This window comes from Dysidea avara, chromosome 1 (assembly GCF_963678975.1).
Source record: "Dysidea avara chromosome 1, odDysAvar1.4, whole genome shotgun sequence".
Lineage (NCBI taxonomy): Eukaryota > Metazoa > Porifera > Demospongiae > Dictyoceratida > Dysideidae > Dysidea > Dysidea avara.
The window spans coordinates 58,557,499-58,575,073 of NC_089272.1; the positions used below are offsets into that span (position 1 = coordinate 58,557,499).

General features: G+C 38.2%; 1 protein-coding gene and 1 long non-coding RNA gene across 3 annotated transcripts; one reads left to right on the top strand and one right to left on the bottom strand.

Moving 5' to 3' along the window:
- Window positions 1-300: 300 nt before the first annotated feature.
- On the bottom strand, window positions 301-1,505 carry LOC136237853 (uncharacterized). Its single transcript, XR_010692612.1, has 2 exons — window positions 1,157-1,505; window positions 301-363 (listed from the first exon to the last, which is right to left on the bottom strand). It is a non-coding gene; the product is annotated as an uncharacterized lncRNA (long non-coding RNA).
- Window positions 1,506-9,334: 7,829 nt separating this feature from the next.
- On the top strand, window positions 9,335-17,542 carry LOC136237957 (uncharacterized). Of its 2 annotated transcripts, none has more exons than XM_066028248.1 (9): window positions 9,335-9,486; window positions 13,244-13,352; window positions 13,431-13,478; window positions 13,541-13,670; window positions 13,725-13,992; window positions 15,168-15,293; window positions 15,464-15,577; window positions 15,626-15,734; window positions 17,255-17,542. In XM_066028248.1, exons 2-6 carry the CDS (start codon window positions 13,287-13,289, stop codon window positions 15,172-15,174), a joined length of 519 nt encoding a protein of 172 aa, XP_065884320.1. In that variant the 5' UTR covers window positions 9,335-9,486; window positions 13,244-13,286; the 3' UTR covers window positions 15,175-15,293; window positions 15,464-15,577; window positions 15,626-15,734; window positions 17,255-17,542. The 2 variants fall into 2 exon arrangements, with proteins under 2 accessions (XP_065884320.1, XP_065884327.1); XM_066028255.1 differs by having other exon boundaries at window positions 13,244-13,319; window positions 13,725-14,297.
- The last annotated feature ends 33 nt before the right edge of the window (window positions 17,543-17,575 follow it).

Here is a 17,575-nt window from a genome sequence, read left to right on the forward strand (position 1 = left end):
GATCTATCCTTTCTTGAATACTTCAGCTAGCTATACCGTTCGTGACGAACTTTTTACACGGTACAAATAATTTTATAAAAATCACCATCTCAATCCAATAGTCGCATACCCTGGCTGAGCACTGATTATTAATGACGCGCGCGCTATATTGCGTGGGCGAGTTACAATGGAGAAGTATTCCGTTCTTGAATGTTTAATTCATCAACTTTTCAATGGTCAGTAGTCCTTGTACATCATGCTAATAACTTTTTTTGATCACGTGATACATCTTAGTATTTTGTACATGTAATCAAATAAATATTTTGAAAAATGGTCATTATAAAAATTTCAAGTTATTTGTTTGCAGTTCTCCAACGTATAAACCTGTGGAAAAAACAGTCACATTTAAATTGGTGAATTTAAAAAAATCTTTATCACGCACACACCACACACACACACACACACACACACACACACACACACACACACGCACACACACACACACACACACACACAATCGTACACACACACACACACACTTCACTACATATTCACATAAAAATTAAACACTACAAGGTTTGGTAATGGTTGTTTACATTGGCTAATTTTGTGGTGTGCCACATATAGCAACTAGGGAAATGTGTATCTGTGATCAAGAATTTAATTTAGTTTGTAATATCATAATTAGATGGTCACACTATCTTTGTCAACTAGAGATGAACTGGCTTTTGGTAAAAAGGGAGGGGTAGCCAATGCCTCGGGACTCTTGTATGCTATGTGAGAAATCCAATCAGAAATACACAAATATATTAGAAACCAAATCCTAAATCCAAAATCATGTAAAAGTAATGGAGAAAGTGAGTTTAACAAAGTAGACAATGATCGATCATGAATAACTAGAACAAGATGTAGATCAACAACTGTACAGATAGTTACTAGTTAGCAATATCTCTAAATGCTTTTAAAAATACATAAAGATTGGGAGTCTCGTACACGCCAGTTGGGTGCTTTGTGTGGGCGTTGGCAACCCCTCTGGTACACCATTTCTGTGTTTTGCGTGGGCGTTAGCTACCACTCGGGAAAAATAAAATAATGAAAGACTATACAGAAGCTGATCTGTACAGAAGATGAGCCCTACACAGCTACGTGGGCTTCTTTTTACAAAGCATACACTCACCTTATTTGCACATAGCCCAATCATCATCATGGACGCTTCCACCTCCCACCGTGCACTAAAGTAATAGAAACAAACATCATTAAATAATATAAGCATTAATAGTATTATAGCATAACACAGCAGCACAATATTACAGCATGATAAACAAACCAAAGTATTTATACAGAAAACTATGTCATAGACATTTAATCGTCTTTGAGCAAGGCCATTTTAACGAAGGCGCAAATTGGGCGTGGGCGGGCAATTCATTACATTCTTTTCGCCGTTTATAACTATCACTTGCAAACTAATGCATATACATACAATGTCAAAGAACGTATATATTTAAACAGTTGTATGATACTTATAGACTGTTTTGTCACTGTCAACCACTTCTTGCGCGTGGGCGGCCCACCACCCCTCCCCTCCGCACCCTCCCACCCCCTATATGATATACGTGCTATACAGCTGAGCATATAAAAGTTGCTAAAATTAACAGGTTTTTGTAGAATCAGTTTTATTTTTAAAATTCTAATTGAACAAACAGTACATTTTCATACTGTAGCTGAATGACATTAAAATACATTGAATTGTCTGATATGCAATTCTTCGTGATTCGTTGCTCGGTTTGAGGTATCTACACTCACGTAATCCTCCTATCATTCACTGTGACTTGACAGCCAATAATATTTTATTAAGCAGATCACTGACCGCTAAAGTCACTGACCTAGAGGGTCACTCGAGAGTCCTAAATATACCACAACTTTGGATGTGTTCTCATTTGGTGTACTAATGTTTATACCCACAGAATTTATGGTTATTGACCCAGAGTCTCAAGACATGTGGTACTTAAATGAGAGATGAGTACTTTAACAAGCTACGAGATGCTGAAGTGTTGCGTCCAATCATTTTAGATTGTCTGCAAAATAGTTTCACCAAATGACCCGGTATGGTAGAAATTTGCAAGTAGTCGAAACAACTAAATGATGGTCTACCAAGTAAACCCCCACCAGCTAAATCATCTACTCTTAAGTCTATTGAAGAAGTTGAGGCCATAATGGCATCCCTTGAATCAGACCAAGTATATGATCCTAGATAATGGCAGTCTGTGGATCGGAAATATTGCAGATTCTGATACTTGAGATTACAGTTGTCTGGAAATTAATGAAGTGGGAGATGACACAGTTACAGCAACTTAATTATCTATGATATGTAAGTTGTAGCCTTTCCATACAACATTAACAACAACATTCTATATGATATTGTACAATGAAATTACTTCAATTTGGATAGGCATTTAGTAAACTTCTCAAACAAAATGTATCCTGTATACTAATATGGACACCTTAAACTTATCACGTTATGATGTACGTAATGAGAGTTATTTTTATACTGAGAATAACAGGCTGTCATTCAGGTCTCCTTATTTTTAATGATAGATTTCTTTTGTTTGTTTGTATTTGTTTCATTCTGTTTACAGTAATTATTGTTGTTATTCTGAGACTTACCAGGTTTAGTGTAGTCCCTTATTCTGAAATGTTCCACCTCAGGATTTCCCCTAATCACCATTTAATTCGTGTCAGATAATCCCTGGGGGCACGTCAAGTTAATCTGAGTGCAATGTGATTATCAACAATGTCATCAATTACGATTACTTGTACCAGTTTGTTGCTACCATTGCTACTGGCTCTGATATGGGAGTAGTGAATATGACCATATATGGTAAGAGTAGTTATCTGTTGTCTATTATAACAGGGCCGGTGGAAGCTCTTAGTGGCTGGTCAGGCAACAAGCCAGGTTTTGATTCAGGGATTGTGATGAGTGTGCAAAGCATGATGAGTTACTGTTCCGCGAAGCACTCTGGCATGTGAAACATGCCCCTCTAGGGGGATCTGGGGGGCATGCTCCCCAAGGAAAATTTCGAATTTTAGTGTTTGTAAACCACATTCTGAAGCAATTTTAGCACTTTACAAGAGTTGATTTTAAGATATTGGCATCATATTGCTTCATACATGCACTGACTTTTGTAACTTCCCTAGCTGTCACACAACCTTTCTATATGTTGTAAAGTCTAACTTTGTTTATACAATTGATCAGGTTTTTACAGGCTTTGCCTTCTTACCTGTACCCCCAATGATAATAATAACCTACCTTTCAGCAGAGCTGGAAGAACGTCCACCGCACTGGTCATCACGTGCTTCGATCATTAGATGCATGAATATAATAGAGGATAAGCAAGTGGTAACGTGAAGTCGGTTGCACATCCTTTTACTGCATTAAAGGTTAGAATGTTTGGTGTCTGTCTAGAAAAATATAAATTAGTGTATGCCATGACGACGTAACTGCTATGCAGAGCTACCTTATTAGTGTATTAGTTTAGCTAGGCATGCGCTCACATGACTGGCTTGGGCTGTGAAAATCTGCTACGGAAGTGGCCATAGTGCTTACACCTGCCCTGTATAAAATTAATATTGCCTTTTCACATGTAACCTAAACGCTGTCAACAGAACAAAGTCATCACCTTCTGTTTGAATAAGTGATAATTAATGATGAACACAATGAACCAGCTAGAGTGACGTGTCAAAACATGTTATTGGGATTTTTCAAATGAAATTACACAACACTGAATTTCACCCCATAGATCTTAGGAATCATAAAGAATTACCAATAAAACAAATCATATTATACACTCAGCACTTTTTACGCCACCAAGTCATCCATAAAGTAACCCACACCAAGTACCTTGGAGTGGTTATTGACTCAAAACTCTCTTGGTAACCGCATATTAAAGAGATTTCTAACAAAGCTAATAGAGTCAAAAGTTTTCTACAGTGCAATCTCCAAAATTGTCCTCAATCCATTAATCAAACCAATGTTGGGAACTTGTGTCATTTAGGCACCTCATACAAATAAACACATATCTCTGGTTGAATCAGTCCATTAGCATGTTGCATGCAAGCTTGTTTTTATTACTTACTATCCCTTTTCTAGTATTTCTGAAATATTACAAAGACTAAATTTGAAATGACTCGTCTAATATGATACATATGTCAAATTCAGAAATCTTTATGTGAAATAAATTTTGTGTGATAAGGCCCTCCCATTTTTCAACAAATATTTGAATGTGGCATTGTTGTAGTGGCATATTCATCCTTCATAAATTAATGTATGTACTACAGCCATAGCTAACACCAGAGCTCAATATAATGGTTTTATTTTGATCTGTCAGATTAAAATGAGATTTGACAGGTCATCAGTTAGAATTGCATAGGCCATAATTTTGAATGTGAAGGAAATGCCTTGTGATACCTTACAGTGTGCTAAGCACACTCCATGAGCCTTGTAGGGAAGTCTGGGGACATGCCCCCACCAGAAAAGTTTAAAGAATAGGTTGTACAGATATGCTATTTTAGTATATTTTAACTGTAAATAATTTATGCACATACATAGATAACATGTTCTATTTATTTCCAATTGTTTTCAATAATTTTTAAACAACATTTTTATTTGATGTACACTATGTAATAAACCATGCTTAAAAACACTTTCGTTGTTGATTAATTTAATGCAATGAATTACTATTAAAAATGTATAAGAAGTGTAGATGTACAGTTAGTCACCATCAGATGATATGTCCGAGTCATCACTGGAACAAAACCACCGGTCCCATTCATCAAGAGTGAGTTTTTGTGTTTCACTATCTTCATCGGATTCTAGTTCATCTACAGTAGTGGAGGATGACCTTGTAGTCTGTTCTCTTGACTTGTACTTCTTCCTGGCACTCTGTTGAGGTCTTCATTTGCACTCGCTTAGCCACAATTCAATTGCACTGTCAGCTGAAAATTCTGCTAATGTGGGCCCTTCAATGTATAATTCCAAAAGGTCATTCAGTGTGGATGTTTGGAGACTGTTTCTTTTGGTGCTTTTAAGGTATTTCAAACTTGAAAAGATTGTTTGACTCTTGCATTAGAGAAAGGTAAGCTAAAAAGTAGCTTGCACAGCATCAAAACATTTGGCCACTTTGCTGAATCTGGACAAACAAACAGATTGTACCACACCTTGCGATAGTCAGTACTCTCTAGTCTCTATTCCTAGGTAAGACCTGGCATACACCAAAGCATCCTCTATTTCATCTTGCGTGGACAGAACGCTGACATCTGTTGCCTCCAGTGGATCTCTAAAGCATGAACATAACAACTCAATGCTATCTTTAACATCCTGCAGTGAAGCATCATCATCAGTAGAGTCAATAGTTGGCCTCTTTACCCAGCTCTGTATGTCTAAAAAGGCTATTGTTGCCCTCAACACACCAGTGTCTGACCACTCTAGTCTTTCCTGAATGGCTTTGTACAACCTGTCTAGGTCACCCAGAGCTTGCTTCTTGCAATATTCTAATGTGGCAACTGTGTAATTTTTAAGAGTTGCTCCTTGGTAACTGACACTACTTCCGTCACTGACAACCCTGTCTTGTACCAATTTGACAGTGGGCCACTCTGATGGGTCCTTTTTTCTTAATGATCTCAATGAGTTCACTGTCTTAAGAATTTGCTTGAGGCCGTCTACAATATCACAGTCTAATTTCTGCAAGCATAAACTAAGTATTGCTGGCCCCTTAAGAACCTCAACAAACATAGCACTTCCAAGCAAAAACTTGGCACGTGACCACTTCAGCAAGTATCTCTTTAGGCGAGCCCTGTCTTGAGATTTAAGTGAAGCATCTTCACATAGGGTAACTAGGTGAGAAAGGTAGGCACCAAATTGATCAATGATCCTTTGTAGAGCTTTTCGTTTGTGGTTTAGCCACCGAGAACCTTGTGCACGTACTGGTAGACAGCCATTCTCCTTAAAATCAAATACCTCTTTAAGATCTTCAACAATAGATTTTAATCCCCAAACCTTTTTAGGGGATTTCTCATACAAATAATATAGCCTTAGTAACATTTCTTCAATTCTTTTAAACAGTGAGCTAACAAAACCATTCTTGGATGCTAGTTCCAAACGATGTGCAAAACACCAGCTCCAGTAAATCCATGGTAAACTACAGCATAGATTTGCCTTGATGCTTGAATGTTGGGCAATATTTACTGATGCCCCATCAGTTCCTCCTCCTACTAAGATTGGGTTACATGCTAAGACGTTTGCTTGATCACATATATTCTCGATCCCCAATGTGTTTGAAAGTATTTCTCCCAGGCACTTCAGCAAGCCATCAGTATCTGTCTTGCATACTGTACCAACTGACAAGAACCTGGCACAAGACTTGATCTCTCTACGGTGGTCATCTTGCTGACAGTACAATAACACTACAGCTTCATCTTCAACTTTTGCAACATCGGTGGTACCATCCATTAGAAAGCTAAAGTAAGAGACTTTCTCCTTCAAAAACTCCATAAACGATGATCGTTGTGATGCAGCAATGAAGTGAGTGAAGCTTTTGCAGGATACATCATTATTATAAGTAGTACCCATATCAACTGCATGCCTACTTTCTAGTTGGTACAAAGGAGAGTACTTAGCAAACGGAATTCCTTCTTTAGCCATGGTGAAAGACAAATCAAACTTGCGTCTTAGACGCTCGCGTGATTGGGCATCTAGCTTCATTAACAATCGTACAATGGGTGCAACAGACGTCAGCGGCTCGCCACTATCCTTCGCTTGGCCCATCTTCAAATAATTCATGGCGGCAGAATGCTGGCAACACGTCGCATGATCGACCACGTTACTTGTTCTATGGTTCGTGGAACCTTCTATCCATACCCGAGAAAAGTTTCGCTGGCCTGTGATCTTCCTTTCGTATCGTCGGCAGATTTCACACCAAAGAGCTGCCACGGTGGATTTATCATTCTTCTCCGTATCGCACCGAAGCCAAGTAAGCGTCTGGTAATCAGCGTTGTACTGCTTCTGCCACTTTTCGAAAGTTCCGTGGGCGATTTGTCGCTTCTTCCGCTTCCCTTTATCCACTAAACCGCTAGCTGTTGCCGCACGTTTTTGAGCGGCCATTATTGACCGGTAAAACTTTATTACGAGCGGTCATGTGATGCGTGTGTCCGGATATTGACCGGTGACCGACGGTTATATTGAGCTCTGTAACACTATATTTCAGTAGCTACAATTCAATTCAATTCAATTCAATTATTAGCTTTATAGTGCAATGTTACAGGTGTACATGGTTGTACATCAATAAAAGTGAGTTTGTATACAATTGCACTAAAGGTAATCTGATAAGTACCAGATCCCATAACTTAAATTAAGTACTTATCATTACTTATATAATTACAATTAGCTGCTAAATGTATCAAAGTTAGGTGGCTTGGGGTGTTTGGAGCAGATGCTACAAGGACATGTAAAATGGAAACTATGCTGGTTGTCTGGATAGAAGTTACTTATAAAATGCTGCCATAGGATTTTAGTTAGTTGAAATTTAATGGTAACTAAGGGTTGAGTTAGGTCAATTACTGGTAAGCTGTTGAAGGTTCGAGGAAGTCTGTTAAAGTAGAAGTTTCTTTGTTGATTAGATGATGTAAAAACATGTTCAAGTTTGTTACTGGAAGAAGACCTAGTAGAATGATGACAGAATTTGATGAAGGTCTGGATGTTGAAATGATCAGATGGATTTTGAATTGATTTTATGAAAAACAGAATGTCACACTGGTCATAAATATACATCAATGGTAGTAGGTTGAGCTTTATAAGGCGAGTTTTATAATCAGAAACATAATCGTTGAGGATGTATTTGGTAGCTCGGCGCTGTATTCTTTCAAGAGCAGAGATATCTTGGATAAGGTGGGGATGCCACAATGGGGAACAATACAGGAGCTGAGACCTTACTAGTGCTATGTACAGAGTTCTTTTAGTTGTAGTGTTAATAGAATGGCTGAATGTACGTCTAAGCAATCCTAGGGTTTGATAAGCTTTGGATGAAATGTGGTGATAGTGGTTTCTCCAGGACAGGTCAGTAGATAGAATGATACCAAGGTCACGATGGGTGTTACTAGATATTATTGAGGAATCGTCAATGTTGTAAGAAGTTGGGAACTTTGTATTAAAGGAGAGGTGAATAAATTTCTTAGTGTTAAAAGATAGGTTTGAGTCTTGAGACCAGTCAAATAAGGAGTTGAGGTCATCCTGGAGTTTGATGGAATCAAGTAGTTCAAAAATGAGTTTGTAGCATTTAGTGTCATCTGCAAAAGATAAAGCATTGGAGTGATGAATGGATAGATACAAATCGTTGATGAAAACTAAGAACAAAAGTGGGCCAAGGATGCTCCCCTGGGGCACACCTGATAAAACTGGAAGTAGAGTTGAGTAGGAACCATTGAGTCGTACACATTGGTATCTATTATAGAGATATGATTTGAACCACCACCACAGGTAGCCAGTAATGCCAATTTGCCACAATTTTAAGAGTAGTTCATTGTGAGGAACTCGGTCGAAAGCTTTGGAAAAATCTAAATAGATTACGTCTGTTTGGGTTTTGTGCTCATAAATATCTTTGAGGAAGATAAGAAGTTGTTGCAAAGTTGAGCGCCCTTTCATGAATCCAAATTGTGAGGTAGAGATACGACTAGAAATAGATTTTGTAACTTTTTCATGAATCAAAAATATTAGTACATCAGAAATTAAAACCTCACAGCATTCACCTCCTTAATAAGACCACCTCATTATAGTGACCATGTAAACTAGGTCCCAAGTATAGCTAAGGTTTACTTCATGACCTTAGTAAAATAGACCACCTCAGTATAGTGACCATGGCAAATAGGTCCCAAACACAGCAAAGGTGATTTCATAACCTCATAATAAGACCACCTCCATACTATCAGGAGAGAAGTCGGATGTGACCAAATATGCAACTTTTGTTCTTCACTGTGAAAAAAGAGGGATATAAGATGGTGTTTCCGGTGGCTTATTGAATACAAAAAAGCTTGGTATAACCTGTATTATACTAACAATCTCTTGTAAGACTTCAGTTAATGTGTTAAATATACTGAAACCATATATGTGATGGTATAGTGTGGACATTATATTAGATAAGCTATTTCAGGTAATGTGATAAGTAAACTGAAACCATATATGCAATAGTATAGTATGGATTATACTAAAGTATAAAATTAGTATAATACAGGATTTATATTAAGGCTTATTTGTATTCAATAAGCCACTGGAAATACCATATTATATCCCACTTTTTGCACAGTGCTTGTTTCCAGCTTTATCAGCTGTTTCACTTGTGTGTCTGTTCCTTTGCTAGTGTCACCTAGTGTTCAAGCTACAGTTGACAGTGGCACTACAGTGGAGGAGGATACAGTGACATCATATACAGCAATTGGAATACCTTGACCCACAATCAAATGGTACAAACTAAGTATATTAGTTTGTGCCAGTAAATTGAATATACTGAGTATTGTACACATGTCATACAAATTTTCAAGATAAGCAAACTTAAATGACTTGGCTGTCCACGAAGCATTTATAGTCAGTATCTTTGTTAGTAATTATTTTGATAGACAATGAGATTTCTGTCATGTAAATATGTGTACTTCAAATCAATTACTAAAGTTCTCAAAGAAGTAATTTCATTTTTAAGCTCATCCATTAACACTGTTCAATTACTCTAATAGAACATACACTATCTGTGATAGAATGGAAAAGATACTCTAATTAAACAGTCACCTTCAAACAATAGATTTTATACTTAATAGTGTATTAGTGATTTGCAATATATATCTATCATATAGTATGATAGTACTGTATAGTAGGGACCACAAAGGGTTGGGCATGGCCCACAAAAACATCACCAAAAAACCAGCAACAATTTTCTCTTATGATGATCAAGCAGTATTGGTTAGGTAAAACTAAGCCCAAACAAGCCTTCAGATCAACCTGAAATGCTTTCAACAAGTTACTATGGAATTTAAAAAAACTTTTCAACTGAATTTTTGAAGATTAACTGACTGACTGACTGATATCTTCAGACGATAACGGCTAGCTAAGTCTATGGGCTTGATCTTTTGTTTGACGTTGATTTAGCCAGACACATGCCTTTCGGACATACCACAGTACGGTACAAACCAGCCAAAAGTATACCACACACACGTGTGACATGCATGTACCTTTCAGCTGGCACTCGCGTGGTTTGTACACTTGCGTGTGCCTCGCATGGTTTGCTAGCCACTGTTAGCTAGCTACTACTGAGGATTTCCAAATCTTTGCAACGCTTAAGCACAATGCGTTCACGTGCACACCTATCACATGAAATTTAAAATTCCTATGACATGTCATGGGGAAACACTAATACACGAGTATAAAATCTATTAACAAGCGACTTAGCTGAATCACAACCTTTGTTCCGGTCTACATGAGTAAAAGGCAAGAAGTGACCACCTACGGGATCACGTTTTCCACTTTACGTTTCAGACGTGTTGCAAAGATTTGTAAATACTCAGTAGCTACGTACATATCATGCAATCTGTCTACATTCACCGGCAGTCGCACATCTACACAACATTCACTTCGTTCACCATTAGCACTCACTGGCAGTACTCAACTTGGTATCCAATATGATAATTTTGAGTTAGAACCTGAGTAGTCTATACTGGAAACATCGCGCTAGGCTTAATTAATTAATTGTTTTTAAAGGCGTCTACAGAAAACAACTCCCTGTTAATTTAATATTAGTTGAAGTTAAGGTTCAGTTGAGCTTTGTGTCTCTGGCATAGTCAAGTGTCTACACTGCCTCGTATGCAGCGATGTACTTAGCCACTCTATGTGAAAGGACAAAGGGGCGTTTAAAAAGCCGTAAGTTCCTCACACATTATCTCTAAGCCTAAAAGCCATTGAATAGCTTTAGCAATAGCTTTAGCACTTCATTTACAATATAGGTTTAGCTTCTTTTCATTTGCAATGTACATTAGTTTTAGCATTTTTTTACAATGTAACTGTTCTGAATGTCGTAGTATCAAAGCTTTGTGCTGTGTCATGTTGGTGTACCTTCGCTTTCTGTAGCAAAGTAATATGTGCTTGTCGAGTTTGACGACAAGTCAACATCTATTATTGAGCGAAACTGCGAACAGCTTAGTGTTCCTGTAGGTGACTTGGATGTGGAGAACCACTGCTCAGTAAATTGGTCTGGTGGTAATCAATATGATGGAAAAATAGTGCTGTGAAATTTGGGGGGAAAGTTGCAAGTTGCTAGCTAGTTTACTTTAAAATTTAGCATCAATTTTAAATTTTAAGGCATTTTCAAGCCTTTAAATTGTAAAAATTCTGCAGCTCCTGGGGGTTGCACCCCCAGACCCCCCTTGAACTTCTAATTGCTAGCTAGCTATAAGTAAATGAACCATACAGCAAGTTTCATGCTGTGTCCCCTTTATGTCAGGTCACAGTCTACAATTATAGATAGTACAGAAAGTCTGCAGAACAACAGATAGGCTTGAGCATATTTATATAGCTAGCTAGCAGTGAAATATCACTAAAATTGTATATCTGAGTGTCTAATTATCAAAAATTTCCTGTGGGGGCATGCCCCCAGACCCCCCTAGAATGCTCGTGCTTCGCACTTCGCAGAGTGTGCTTTGTACACTGTGCAACAGCTCCTCTCTCATTGGCATGTATATAGTAGCAATTTCAACATTATAGTCAATGGCCTGACCAACTCAATTTTCCCTCCTCCAGCCCTGATATCATATCACCACCTTGTTATATCAATACTATCGATGTGTCGATATATTGTGGCAACACTAACCTGATGTAAATTTCATTTAGAGACTTGATCACTTAGTGACCTGCTGTCTCAAGCTGTGATAAATGTTACTACTTTAAAGTGATGTATCTGTGTCATTTATGATTAGTAGTTGTTTGTGATGTGTAAGTTAAGTTGAGTTATTCCAGCTACATAACAAGCAATTCTATGTGTCTAGCTGTGTACTTGCAAGCTCAATTGTAGCTGTGCTGATATAACAAACTGTCAAACTGAATGAACCAGATCCTTGATGTGTTGTAATTAAGCTACCTAAACACTGTTGCATATAAAAGTTATTTTACCTAAACACTACAGAAAAAGACCTAAACAGAGCCTACAATAATCTGTTAAGTTTTATGGGTAGTATGTTTTGGCTCACATTAGTTTGCAGTGTTCCATTAAACCGCAACAGCTTCAGGTTTACTGTAACAAACTTTGGCACTTCAATTCATGGCTGTAAAAGCTTGTGGTTTTATGTTTCTCATGGCTTCCCCGTTCAATCAATGCTTCACCCTGTGTGTCCTGTGTCTACCTCATGACAAATGAAATTAAGTAGCTTGTCATTTTTCTGCAGAGTGTATTTATAATTGTAATAAACAAGCTTGGATATTAAATAGTAGCTACAAGAAATACAAAACCTTGTATATCATTACCAAGCAATATTTGTGTACTCTCCAACTGGCTTGAAAAAATTTTTTGTTGGATCCTTCTAGCAGTAGCAAGTGAAGATACAGCAAAAGAAGTAGCAAACAGTAGCTGCTAGTATTGAGATTCTCCCTTCACTAATAATAGTGCCTGTGTTACACTGTGACATTAATGTTTCAGTATCTGTTATGTCCAGGACAGTAAGCTAACAGTAAGCATATTTTATTAAGCCTCAGAGATATCAAAGAAAATTCTGAATAAATTTCTAACATGGGTTATACATGTAAGCTTCCAAGTCAGCAAAATTTAGCACCTGAAGTTTAATTGTCTCCTATTATATTCCTCCCTCCATTGGTAGCCAGTACATAGCAGCAGCTGAGCAATGTTGACAGATCCATAATAGCCTCACATGACTAGACTGACTGCTTTCTTTTATGTGCGATAGAAAATGGTGGTCTCACCATGTATAACAAGCAAATGTGTGGACAGTTTCCAGTCCAGTCGAGTGATTGTATACAACCTTTGCGACTACAATAACAAGACTAAAACTTCACTAACTCATTTAGTTTTGCTTGTTGCCAACTTATTAGCATGTCAGAAATTTAGGGTGCATATCCCATAACGGATATATTTATTTGTTAAGGATGTGAGGCAAGCTGGTAAAACATATTTAAATGTGTTGTGTAATTTCTTCTAACTGCATATTTTCCTTGTTTTTACTGTAGAAACTAGCTAGTAACTCAGATGACAATTTCACCTTAGAACTGCATGGGTTCACCCAGTGGCAAATCTCAGCAAGAGGTCAGCAATTTTGTACTGAAATATGTTAAAAATGTGTGTACCCTATACATCATTATATATATACATACAAGTACATTGTAGACAATAATTATATTTTGTTTTGTGTTGTAGGAAGTTGGTCTTGAAGGTGATGACTCCATTAAGGAACAGTTCTTTGAGGTTAGTAAGTGTTGCAGTGCAAAAACTTACGTATAAACATATTACTTTTTGTTGTCGTTTAGTTAAGATCACAAGTAGAGACAATGAGAAGTATAATGAAAGCCGGTTTTCATGATTTGGAGAAAAAGATACTAGATGTTGTAAAAAGTGCATCCAACTCCACCGTGCCAGAAGTTGATACACAAAGCCACGGTAATACTGTTCAGACACCTTGTAATGCTGATATTGATGCCAGTATCTTTACAGGGACCGAACTACCCACAGGTACTGGTTATAAAGATCCTTCCTTCATGTCATCCAGCAGCATGTATGGTGGAACCAACTACAGGCATGGAATTACTTCTGATTATAGTGAAAAAGACTTGAGTGCTAGCTACAGCCAACCTCCAATGAAAATTAGAAGGACACCATTTCCCACATTTGAACCATCATACAATGAGCAGCTACACCCTGAAGAGCCAATTTCCTTCCAACCGTCATCTATGACTGCCACCAATGAAATTGATTACAACAGGTTTTAGTCTCAATTTTACAAGCAGCCACCTAATCTGGATGAGTCACATTTGAACAGAACCAACCACAGGAATTTAATTATCCTTATAACAGTCCCGTATGGAGTGAAGCAAATGGCAGTGACATTACTGAAATGGACGATCCCATCCGTATAGACCAATGGTTCATTAGTTTCATATTCTGAGCTACTGAATCCAGTTTATTTGACAAAAGTTCATGCCAACAGCTCATCTAGGGCCAATTTTGCTGCTAATTTGATGTGAACCCTATTTTCCAAGGAGACTTTACAGCCAACCATCTTACCAGGTGTTAAAGCTCATTTTGTGTTAGTTTAGAAAGCAATCACATTGTGTAGGCGTAGCTGTTAGAACAATTGTAAGGTTTCTGAGACAATTCACAAATGTGACCTGGTCTGACAAAAGCGGGCTTATCCCCCAAATTTCACAAACCAGTTTTTTCACTTAATACTATTTAATACAATCAAGAGTAAATAATGAATAATACAAACATTATTTACTCTTGATAAAATGTATAGTACCTGCGTGCAAAGTTTCAGCATCATCCTGCATCTCATTCTCATGTAATTCGCCAAACAAGAAATCGGCCGTTTCTTGCAAACATTGAAAACATTAATCATTACTAATTTCCGTTTACTATCGAATACCTCATGTTGACAAATCGAGACAATTCTCAAGTTCTGCCTATTAGTTAAACTCCAGTAATTTATTGAGATCGTGCACAAGTGGTAGTGAAGTACTACAGTATCATCCCAAATGTGCATGGCCAGTAAAATGCGTAACAGAAAGATCGAGCAAGAAAGATTACATGGTAAGAAATGTTATTTAGCTTCCTTCATGGATGATTAACTGTGTATGAACAAAACTCGTACATTTTGTACCGTTTACGTGTTTGTTCTGGCGGTAGGAGACCCAATGTATCTAAAGCCACTATTAATCATTGTTACTATTGAAAGTAGTGAATAGTACAGAGGGCAAACTTTGCTGAAATCTTGTAACAACTTCATAATAATGCCCATTGTTCTGTCATGCTAGTAGTAGATAAATATCTTGTACTCCTTGTATGTTCAACTGGTAAAGTAAATAGATACATGTAATACAATTAACTGTTATTTTGAAATGCCATGCTGATATATAATGTGTACACATTTTTATATAGGTTGTGAGCATACACTAAAATTCTCTAATTTTGTCAAATAAATACTGCTTGTGCTCTGCGGAAAGTCCCACTGGTACTATTACAGGAGGAAACTGGTCAGCAGATTGTGCAGCTATCTCCTCTAAGGTACTAACTTTTGTCCGTTTGAACAGTCGTTTAAACAAACCAAAGCACCACTCAGGGGAAAATTTGAATGATATTGTTATTTCTTTATGCAAACCAACCATAACCCTCCACAGCAAATAGGCCATCATGTAGCGGTTTTTATTTTGGCCACAACAATTATCTGCATGCAGGTGTAAATGAGTCTCTCCGAAGCTGTGATTTTCAAGGAAATGGTGAAGCATTGATATGATGGCATTGGAGCCTTTCCCTATGTTATATGCCTCGTCAATCAGATAGTTCACCTGGTGAGATTAAAAAATTTAAGGTAACAACTTTTTATGTTACTTGTCTAGGTATTGACTCGCAGCAAATTCCAAACATGGCACATTTCCGAGGAGTCAGAAAGTATATCGGGCCAGGCTGCATAGGATCACAAGGGTAGTGCACCTGTTTGGAGATACAGTGAGCATTGTTTGTACATAACACTGCGCACACACTACACACAGACAAGTGCACACACACAATACGCACACACTATGTCCACACACTACACATACACACTGCGCACACACACACACTACACATACACACACACACTGCGCACAAACACGCACACTACACACACACTGCACGCACACACAAACAACACATACACACACTATGCGTACTTACATACACCACCAAACACATGCACACACACAATGCACACACACACACTATGCGTACTTACATACACCACCAAACACATGCACACACACAACACACACACACTATGCGTACTTACATACACCACCAAACACACACACACACACAATGCGTACTTACATACACCACCAAACACATGCACACACACAACACACACACAACACACACACACACACACTATGCGTACTTACGTACGCCACCAAACACATGCACACACACACAACACACACACACACTACGCGTACTTACTTACGCCACTAAACACATGCACACACACAACACATGCACACACACAACACACACAACACATGCACACACACAACACACACACACACACTATGCGTACTTACATACGCCACCAAACACATGCACACACACACACACTATGCGTACTTACGTACGCCACCAAACACATGCACACACACAATGCACACACACACACTATGCGTACTTACATACACCACCAAACACATGCACACACACAATGCACACACACACACACTATGCGTACTTTCATACACCACCAAACACATGCACATACACAATGCACACACACACACACTATGCGTACTTTCATACGCCACCAAACACATGCACACACACAATGCACACACACACACACTATGCGTACTTTCATACACCACCAAACACATGCACACACACAATGCACACACACACACTATGCGTACTTACATACACCACCAAACACATGTACACACACACAACACACACACACACTATGCGTACTTACATACACCACCAAACACATGTACACACACACAACACACACACACACTATGCGTACTTACATACACCACCAAACACATGCACACACACACACACACAACACACACACACACACACTATGCGTACTTACATACACCACCAAACACATGCACACACACACACACACACACACACACACACTATGCGTACTTACATACACCACCAAACACATGCACACACACACACACACACACACACACACACTATGCGTACTTACATACGCCACCAAACACATGCACACACACACACACACACACACACACACTACGCACACACACACACACACACACACACACACACACACACACACACACACACACACACACACAACGCACACACACACACACACACACACACAAATCTTTAATGCCTGTTAGGTATGATGCAAAATATAAAATTTAATTACTAGTATTTGTAAGTTGCTCACATCACTTTTTTCACTTGTTGGTCTATTGATGGTCTTCAATATTATGGTGTTGTTTTGTTGGCAGGTCCAACATAAATCACTCATAGGCTTTCCAACAACAATAAATGGAAGGAGTGAACGCCAGTACTCACAAAAGGTGGTATATGCTACTTCCTCGATTCCAGCTACCTTACATGAGTCTCTGTAAAACTCCCAGATGGTCTGTGTGACATTACAAATTTACAATGTGTTAAAGTATTAGAAGCCAAAAATGATGTACATTGAAATTCTTATACCATGTGGAGAAAGTTCCTAAAGAGAATTCTTGATAGAAAAACTGGATCTAAAGTGCTAGTGAATCAAACTTTGGAATACAGGTATGAAGAATTTCATTGTGTGTGCAGTT

Excerpts from the sequence above, each read along its gene's own strand:
- LOC136237957 (XM_066028248.1), top strand. The coding sequence starts at position 13,287 with ATGGGTTCACCCAGTGGCAAATCTCAGCAAGAGGTCAGCAATTTTGTA. Across the intron at positions 13,353-13,430 it reads TACTGAAATATGTTAAAAAT|GAAGTTGGTCTTGAAGGTGA; the intron begins GTGTGTACCCTA and ends TTTGTGTTGTAG. Across the intron at positions 13,671-13,724 it reads AGTTGATACACAAAGCCACG|GGACCGAACTACCCACAGGT; the intron begins GTAATACTGTTC and ends GTATCTTTACAG.